At 41.2% G+C, this 9,654-nt stretch overlaps 1 protein-coding gene across 2 annotated transcripts; it reads right to left on the reverse strand.

Annotated features, from left to right (window-relative positions):
• Positions 1-528: 528 nt before the first annotated feature.
• On the reverse strand, positions 529-9,181 carry CDK1 (cyclin dependent kinase 1). Of its 2 annotated transcripts, none has more exons than XM_015632619.2 (8): positions 9,111-9,181; positions 8,219-8,268; positions 6,636-6,792; positions 5,443-5,566; positions 4,881-5,051; positions 4,158-4,321; positions 3,888-4,029; positions 529-869 (listed from the first exon to the last, which is right to left on the reverse strand). In XM_015632619.2, the coding sequence occupies exons 2-8, from the start codon at positions 8,253-8,255 to the stop codon at positions 756-758; spliced, it is 909 nt and encodes a 302-aa protein (XP_015488105.1). In that variant the 5' UTR covers positions 8,256-8,268; positions 9,111-9,181; the 3' UTR covers positions 529-755. The 2 variants fall into 2 exon arrangements, with proteins under 2 accessions (XP_015488105.1, XP_018862740.1); XM_019007195.1 differs by lacking the exon at positions 9,111-9,181 and adding an exon at positions 8,829-8,847.
• Between the last annotated feature and the right edge of the window lie 473 nt (positions 9,182-9,654).

Here is a 9,654-nt window from a genome sequence, read left to right on the forward strand (position 1 = left end):
CACACAATCCATCATTAGTACATACCTTTGAAATGTATTTGAACTTTTGACAATACTCTCACCTGTTCAGCTAAATGCCAGGGAGCTTTATGGGAAAGTCTGTAGCCACGTGGCATCTCAGTTTGATTATGATTCCTAGGAATTCACATGTAAACATCTCAGTAAATTCTTGGGCCTCCAAGATAAGAAAAACAGAGCAAGGAACTTTTCTCAAATAATGATTTGCAGCTACCTTCAAAAACTCAAAACTTAAAATTAGTTTGGCCATCTACACTCTTGTAAATTGCTTTTCTTCAGCATATCTCACAGCTGATGTCCTTTGGCACATCAATTGCCATGCTCAAGTAAAATTGTAACTGACATGACACAAACAAATCAAACTTGAGAATTTCCTATCATAGCAGGAACAACCATTCAGAAATTTGAATTAGCAGTTTTTTCAGCCAAGTGGTACCTTTCCAGTGCATTCCAAAGAAAACAAGTCCTTCTGCAGAGCAGCCGTGGCCTAGAAATAAATTCAGTCCTTCACTGGGATTAAAGCTTTATTTATAGAAAGTTGACTGCATTAATTGCAGTAATATTTGCATTGTATTTGAACTCAGCACTAACAGGTTAATATTTACACTTAGATAACACTTAAAACAAACTGAATACAACCAGCCTTAAGAGCAAAAAGACAGACATACAAATTACTGACTTAAGAGTAAAAGTAGTCATAATTATTTCACTCTAGATGATTTAGTCCAAAAGTCTACCTATTTCTTGATCAGATTAGCAGGAAGAGTGGATTTGTCCAAGTCATCAAAATATGGATGGTTCAAGGCCATTTTGCCAGAAATCCTTTTTGCAGGATCATAAATTAACATTTTCTGGAAGAAAAAAGAAACACATTTACTTCCTCATGAAATTTGAACTAAAATCATGTTAAACAGATAGATATTTAATCATCATCATAATAATAATGAAGATATTTCCCCCCTTTGTTCTGTGCTCTTAGTTAGAGGGATTATTTCCCCTACAAGGCAGTAGCAGTGCATAACATCTCAGAAAATGAAGAATCTCATTTACCACCTTGCTCAATAACCAAGCCCTTGCCTGTGTGTGGGTACCAGATCCAGTAAACTAAATCCAGAACCAGGCACCAAGCAGCAATAACTGTCTCATCTTCTTACTGAGGGAAATTAATAAGCTTTAAGCTGTTAAAACCCTAAATGTTTACAAGGGCAAGTGGTCTTACACTTGCTTTGTTACTGACATTGAACAAAGTGATGTCAAATGGCTTCTACTCAGATTGGCGACTTTAAAAATTAAAATAAGAGAATGCTCACAGTTTCAAAATCCAAATTGTAAAGTAGATGACAACAGGTAGAACTGAAGAAAACAGATAAAACTTGAGTCTCTTTGCAATAAAATACTTCAATTGAATACATCGATAAAGGTGATGAGAGCAAAAAGAGGGGGTGTTGCAGCCATTAAAATAAGCCCCAGAAGTTTCTAAAACAGGAGGAAATTTGATTTCTAGCCATTTAAAAAAAAGCATCTGTAGCTTATATCATACAAGGGTCAAAAAAAGAATGAAGCATTCAGCCGTTTTGTACTAGACCCAAAACAAGCAAAGTCTTTTTATTTCTCCTTACTAAAGAACAGACCATTTCAAATTCAAAATAATACAGGATTCCACCAGCTGCCTCTCCCCTGTCTGCACAACAAATATGTCTTCCCGGATGAAACTTCACCAGTATTACTCTGCCCAGTTATTCAGTCTTGACATTTAGCTGTCATTACACTTCATTCTACAGGGAGTCTTCCAAGCTGATTTCAACCACTGGATTTGCATTTATATTCTCTGAACTTCTGCCAAATGCAATGCTGCCTCTAGATTTAACCTTGCATGTCCAGTTTTACTTTGTGGCAGGTTCCCATTAACTATACCCAGAACAGTGTCCTATAGTTAACTCTGATACCAAAGGTTCTCTCAAAATTGACTCAAAAGAGGGAAATTTCTCTGAAAAAGGGATGCTGTGACACTGAGACTACTAGCACTACAACTAATAGAGTAAGTGAAGGAAACTTCTCGAAGCAGTCTGGAACATTAGTTTTTCTTGGCATCTTATGTCCTGATAATTCAAAGTTTTTGAAGACAGCCATCAAGTACTTTAGAATGCTGGCCATAAAAGTAATTTAGCTTATAAAGGTCTTAAGCTCCCAACCTCACTCATGCAATTTAATTACACATTTTTGTGGTAAGATATTTTCAAAGACAGCTCCTTTACGTACTGATTCCATCTGCAATAGTCTAGAAAAAAAATTAAACATTAAAACATTTTCATTGACATATCTGACCTTGTGCTGTAGAACAAGCTATTCCATTTTGTTGCCTTTACAATTATACTGCAGGTTTAAAAGTGCCATAGGAAACTTAAAGGGATTCCAGTCAGGAATACAACTGTCACCAGGCATCAATAGGAAACTATAATGTCAACACTGATTAAGGCAGAACTGTACAAGACTTTAGAGAATTTAATATGCTTTGAGACTAGAATGATGTTAACACCATGAAGAACTAGTACTTTTTTTAGTTGCCTTTATTAGCAGCAGCCCCAACCACTGGCTTCACACAGTGAAGCCCCACCTAAGCTCAGATGAGCCCTTGGCAAGTCCTTTTCATACAGCTGTTTCAACAAGATTCTACTGCCTGTTCCATTGATTTTAGTTTGTAAATACAGTCAACAACAATTCTATTTCAGATGCTGTCATGGGTCTTATCTTTGTAAGACAACTGCGCTGCAAGGATCAGAGCTATCCAGGACGACTACCTGTTCAACAAATGTTCAGGCAGCCAGTGTGAACTGGGGCTCATTCTCCCAAGAAAAACTGTGAGAAATTGTGATCATTGGAGCTTTTGGGGTAACACTACTTCATGAAGCATATTCTGCTCTATTACCGATATGGGTAATGAACTGCTTTGTGACTGCTTATAGCCATGAGCCAGGTACACAGGTACAGCTGTACAAGGGAGTTCTGAAGTGCCAGCTTGTCTTGCAACACACAGAGCACCCAACCCACACCCCCCCAGTCTAGGTCTGCACTGTACAAATGCAGCTTTAGAACACCCAAAGGACAACCAAGGTATGATACCTCAGGACATCTAAAATGTGACCGAAAATAGCCCACAGTGGCAGCACATGAGCTGGAAGAGCACTTGGAAAGACTGACGAAGAGCTTGCTAATTACAGCCTGGTGTGGTAGTTTAACTGCCTGGGCACAGAACTAAGGGAAACTCACACTAGACACAAAAAGATAGCAATTAAAAGTTAATACACCACAGCCAAAATTATTTTAACTCCAAATGTAAGGGCAATTGAGACAGACACTACAGAGAGACTTGAACTAAGTTTCTTGTCTCAACTAATCTACATTCAGCTGTTTCTAGCCTTGTTTATTCAGTTAAGACCATCATGAAAGCTTACTCAAGATGAGCCCACCAAGATTAATCCACACGCTACCATAAAATAAACATTTCCAACTGGTTCAGGAATCATACAGCCACATCACAATTGGTGCTGGCAGTAGAAAGGTGACAGCTACTTCATGGGCAGAAGCCTTCACTTATACCTCTAAGTAAAGACTTATTCTCACATTCAAGTTTTACCTTTTTTATTATAAAAAACTGAGGCATAATTGCTTCATGTGAAAAATAGTCTGGGTATTATTTGTGAAAGGAGTGAATGTCAGTTCTACAAGAATGAAGGCTCATATCACTGCTGATAGCTTGAAGACCTCCATTTTTTCCTTTGAGCCATGACTAAGTACAGCTTTGTGTATTCTGGAGTATTCCGAACACCCCACTCAGTTTCTTAATCAGTAGTTTATGACAGACTACTTACAGCCAGCAGATCAAGTCCATCTTTATCCAAGTTTTTGACATGTGTTTCAAGGCTGACAGGTTTCCATTTTGGGAATGTGTTTTTATAGTCTTGCAGGGATTCAACCTCAGGCCATACCTCATTGTTGGGGGTCCCTAAAGCTCTGTGCAAATGTAAGCAAAATATTAAGCAGTTTAGTCTGAAATCTTTTATGTGCTATTACACTTCTAACTACACAAAACTGTTGTGTGATGCCACACAGGTAGCAAGGAAAGGTTCAGCCTTACATACCTGAAGATTCTGAAGATCTGGTCAATCTCGGAATCCCCATGGAAAAGTGGCTTTTTAGTTGCCAACTCAGCAAATATGGTCCCTATGCTCCAGATATCTACAGGAGTAGAGTAACGAGCAGATCCCAGCAACACCTCTGGAGACCTGTACCACAGTGTCACTACCTGTGGAACAAGGAAAGGTTAAATTTGTGGAATCAAGTCCTTTAACTGAATGCAAAAAATGATGGCTTATTATTAAGCAGCATTCATATTTTTTTTTCTAAAAATAGCCGGTACTAGAAGTTCTAGTGAAAGTGTTATACTAGTTTCAAATTTCATTTGTAGACAAACCAATTCCATTGCAGTAGCTTCTACTACAAGAAAAGCAGCTGTCTGCATGACTTCCCTAAGAGCAGGAATCCTTTGGCACCCAGACACAAAACCCCTCAAACCTGAGTGCTTTGCAAAGCAAAAACATCTTTATGAGACAGTGAGCAACATGTTTGCATCCCATCTGACTCACTGTGAGTGGGAGTCATAAAATGCTTTGGAACCATAGAGTGAAACCACAGTCAAAGAGGTGGAAAAGTGTTTTGGAAAATTAAACAACTTTTTCATAGTTTTCATAGTTTTGTTAGCTTATGGCTTAAAAAAACTGATTCTTTTTAGCTGATTCAGAATAAATTCTTAGCAGGAAGCAAGTAGGCACTATCCAAACCACCAGAAGTACGCCCCAACTCACTTCATGAGTATAAACCCGCACTGGAATTCCAAAGGCTCGGGCCAATCCGAAGTCCGCCAGTTTAATCACCCCCTTGTCATCTATCAGGAGGTTCTGAGGTTTCAAGTCTCTGTGCAGAACTCTTCTTGAGTGGCAGAAAACAATACCTTGCAAAATTTGGTACAGATAACTCTAGAAAGGATGAGGTGGGAAGAAAAAGAAAGGAGTTATATTTAGTACATGTCAGTGTCCTGCAGCACAAAGGTGTTCCCTTCATTAGCTCTCCCCAAAGCAGCAAGAAATGGAGATCCAAAGCATTGCAGATATTGAGTTAATATCAATGAAAAAGCTACACAAATTAATTCTGAAGATTAGTTTTAACATAGTTTAATCTAAGTAACTAAAAGATTTTCAAGTGGCATTTGAAAGCAGAACTCACATTCACCTTATTATCTACAGCTGGTTATTTAACCTTCCGTATCTCTTCAAGGAGTTAATTATACTGAAAATAAGAGCTGCTTATAGCTTAGTAGGTCATCTTTAAATTAAATTCCATTTTAGGATAAGAAATCGTCCTCATTACCTTAACACGTGAACGCTCCAAATACTGGCCAGATGGAATACTATCCAAATATTTCTTGAGATCCATGGAAAGAAATTCAAAGACGAGGTACAGTCTTGAATCCTGCATGAGAACATCCTGAAGACTAAAAATTGAGAATAAAATTACTTCCACTGCAAAATGCATGAACTCACATTTCCTCTCTCAACAGGGATACAAGCTGGTATTTCCAGGTTCCTATTATGGAAGCCTTAAGTCATCACACAACAGACTTAGTGAGTTATACTGTCATCTGGAAAATCAAGTTTATCTGAAATTATCAAACTGAGATAAACTCCTAAATGCTTCCTCTTAAACTTATGTTCTCTCAGATCAGACACAGGAGTGTGAAGAAAAAATACTGTTGCCATTAAAAAAAATCCCACCTATGCGTGTTGATGCCTAGCTTCTCTTTGAAGCTGGCTTGTCACAGCAGAGCCTGAATTACTAGGAGGGCTTAAGGGAATATTTAATAGGAATCTAATAGATACAGCAGGATTTGCACACATTTTTAAGTATCTTCTTCATCCTTATTAGAGTGTAGGGGTTCCTAAACCCAAGCATACATACATTGAGACATTACCTGGCTGTAGTGCCTCAATGTAGAAAGTCGGCCAGCTTTAAGGCACAGTAAAATAAAGTATTTTGCTGAATCAAAGAGCATGAAGAGTTGTTACAGGGAAGACAATAGCTGCAATCAATTTTACATGTCACTGATGGAAGTTTCACTCATAGTTCAGGAGTGCTAGCTATGACAGCATCAAAACACATGTGAATTCCTGATACAGAACAGCAGGGAGGAACATCAGAACACTGAAGTCAAATGGTCTATTGCAATGTGCTAAATAAACTTCTGAAACTACCTAAAATAACAGCTTCAGCCAGTTTTCATGAGGTATGCTGCCTCCATTCTCACAATGACCTCTCTGAAAAGAACTTGCAGAAGTTTCTAAATTAACAAAAAATTGTTAGATTCCTAGAATGAAAAGAGGCAGCATGAGAAAGGCTTAATTAGAAAACCAGCATAAATATGGAATTTAAACTATTTTCTGCAAAGCAGACACTGTATTAAGCAGAGAGGTTCTCACCTCACTAGATGAATGGAAAAATAACTTATGATCTGATGGGACCTAGTGCCCTTGCAAGAGTTTAGCTAAATACCAGTATATGCATACCAGACTATATTGGGATGATTCAGCTCTTTTAATAAAGAAATTTCTCGGATAGCAGTACTTGGAACACCTTCCTCCTCACTTTCTAGACGTATTTTCTTCATTGCAACCACTTGGCCTGTGGTTTTGTGACGACCTTTATACACAACACCATAGGTACCTGAACAAAAAGACACGGAAACAAATATAGGAAGTACCAGCTCCAGGTACAAAAAAAGTTAATTGCAAACACGAGCTGCTAATGTAGGAAAAGTCCTTAAAAATGAAGTATTGGTTTAGGATACCAGCTACTACTTAGGTGTGGAGTTTAACTCAGCAATATTTTTCTTTGTTTAAAGCATGCCACCCATGAAGCGTAGCATTTCTTAGAACAGGGTATTTAAAAGCCTAAGTGTGAAAGGTGAATATTTAGAAGATGTAGTTATAAAATCAGATATTATTTGAGTTTCAAATTGATTGACTTTTAGGCAAGATCATTATAAAGGATTATGATTTTGCCGTTGATACGTCATATTAAAATGCTAACAGTTTAGCTGCAAATGGAAGTAGTGCTCCTTCTGCAGTCTGAGATCCAATCATCCTGGATGTGAGCCGTAGAAATACCTCTGGCACAATCCTCAGTGCAGGAGAGAGACTAGTGCTGTTGGTCTCAGCAGAAGCTGAAATTGGAACCAATAGTAAATCTCAAATCAATCCATCTTAATTATCAGTGTTCACAGAAGCAGAACCCTCAAACCAAGACAGTGTAAGCCTTTTCTTTTTACCCTTCTTGAAGCATTAATCCTTGTCATGAAGCCCAAACTAGTTTATTTCAGAAAGATTCACACACAAGGCTTTGGTTACAAAAATTTGTTGCAAGAACCAAGCACACCTTTTGCTATTGCCTCAGAGCAATGTACTTCAAATTTTCAAGTCTACTTAAAGCTAGAGTCTTATGTAATGTGTTATAAAACATACTGACTTATACAGTTAACACAGGCTGGATTTCCAGTAACAGAGGGGTTGTGACTAACATCTGCATTGAAGCCATCTTCTTTGTAAGCCGTCTTCTTTGTGCCTCAACATACAATAATTGTTAAAAATTCACTTGTCCACAGAGCTTTACCATCTTGCTTTCCCTTGACACCCACACTACCCATGTACAATCAGAGCAGAACAATCCAGAAAATATTACTCCCTACCAGCAGCTCCAAGCAAAACAACACATTGCACAACTTCAGGGGCAACTGGTAAATTCATACTCGGAGAAATGGAAGAGCTTCCTAAACTGTAAGCTGGTTTCAGGACTCAGAACGTATTTTTTCTCCCTTTTGGAGAAATGTTATACCATTAGCCATCAAAATGAAGGCAGACACTTTTCAACACTGGTCAGTTGTTTTAAAAAGACCATGTCACTTTCAAAAAAAGGGGCAGAAAGAAAAGAAAGCTTTTACATACTTAAATAACTACCATAGTAATTAAGCCACTATTTAGCCACTTGGTTGAATCTCAGTGGTTCTTGCAACAGGCAGAGTGCACAAAGCTTATGGGATACTTCATAGCTCAAACTGTAGAGCATTTAAAAGCTCACTGCTCCCCATACTTACCTTCCCCAATCTTCTCTATTTTTGTGTAATCATCCATTGCTGTGGTTACCCTGAAATGGACAGGAAAAAAGAAACAGAAAATGAAGGTGAACAGTTGTTGTCCTGAACACAGACAAGTCAATGAACCTATGCCAAGTCTTTGCGAGCTGTACCTCACATAATTAAGATACAAAGTGAAGCGCTTAACTGTTTTCATCAACAAAAACACAGAATACATTTATTCAGAATTCCAGCTAGAAAAACTACACCCCAAAGTACGAGTGGCCAATGACTCCAAGGACAAAAAAAATAATTTAAAAAACTTTGAAAAAAGCTCTTCCATGGAACTGAAAAAAGCGCATCCTACTCATCACTTTTACCTAACTACTCAAGCAAGAGGAATAAGCTAGAAACAGATAGGAATGCCACTATATAAAAATCGGGGAAGCGGGTGTTGGCCAAGCCAGGGAACACCAGGAACACCCAGGATGATACTGGGCAAGCTTCCCCGCACAGCCGGCAGAGCGGGACGCGGAGGCAGCAGCCAGGTCTGGCACCCCACACCTCCCTCGCTGCTCCGGACCAGCACCAGCTTCGGAGAGGTTACGGATACCGAGCAGATCTGAGTTACCTACGGCTCCGGGAGGCTGCCAGCTCCGGCCAGGGCGGGCAGCGTCCGCTCGCCGCGCAGGCCCCGCTCGATGCAGGCCAGCCCCTGCCCCACTCCCACCCTCCCCGAGGCGCTCCCCAGTTCCCTGCCCGGCTCTCCAAGGCGCTTCCCGCCGCAAACTGGGAAGGTTCGGGTGGCCGCGTTATCCCCGCACGGGCTCGGGAGCGTGCACCCCTCTCCCCCGCCTCCCCCCTGCCCCTCACGCGGCCGCGCACACCAACGGCCCCACCGCGCGCCCCTCACCTGCGGAGCCGCTGCGCGCGCGCCGCACGAGCCGCCGCCGCACAGGCACGTCCGCCGCGAGAGCTGGGGGCGGGGCCACCGCGCATTCGAACCGGCCGCCCGTCGCGCTCCGCCAATGGCGCCGCGCCGGGCCCGTTCAAAGCGACCAATCAGCACACTCCGCGCCAAAGCGAGGCCCAAAGGGCGGCTTTTGGCTCCGCTAGGAGGAAAAAAAAAATAGAGAAATACTGCGCGGCCGGGCGTGGCAAGCTGAGGATGCACCGGACGTCCCCTTGGTTCGCGGACGGCGCGAGTAGAGGCAGCCTGGCAAGGCGGCTGAGTCGTTCCGTGTAGCCCAAAGCCGGTGACACGGGCGCGCTGGGACGGCGCCACTGGGAGGACTGGTCATGATCCCAGAATCACGGAATGGGTCACGCTGCAAGAGACACCCGTGGGTCACCCGGTCTCACCTCTCTACTCGTGCAGGGCCGTCCCAGAGCATATGGCGCAGAATCGCGACCAGACGGTTCTGCGAGTAAAACTCCACATCCTCTCTGGACAGTCT

Source organism: Parus major, chromosome 6, assembly GCF_001522545.3.
Source record: "Parus major isolate Abel chromosome 6, Parus_major1.1, whole genome shotgun sequence".
Taxonomy (NCBI): domain Eukaryota; kingdom Metazoa; phylum Chordata; class Aves; order Passeriformes; family Paridae; genus Parus; species Parus major.

Coding starts and splice junctions, on each gene's coding strand:
- CDK1 (XM_015632619.2), bottom strand. CDS start 8,255: ATGGATGATTACACAAAAATAGAGAAGATTGGGGAAG. Junction 5,052..5,442: donor TGGAGCGTTCACGTGTTAAG/GTAATGAGGACG, acceptor CATCCTTTCTAG/AGTTATCTGTACCAAATTTT. Junction 870..3,887: donor ATGGACTTGATCTGCTGGCT/GTAAGTAGTCTG, acceptor TTTTTCTTCCAG/AAAATGTTAATTTATGATCC.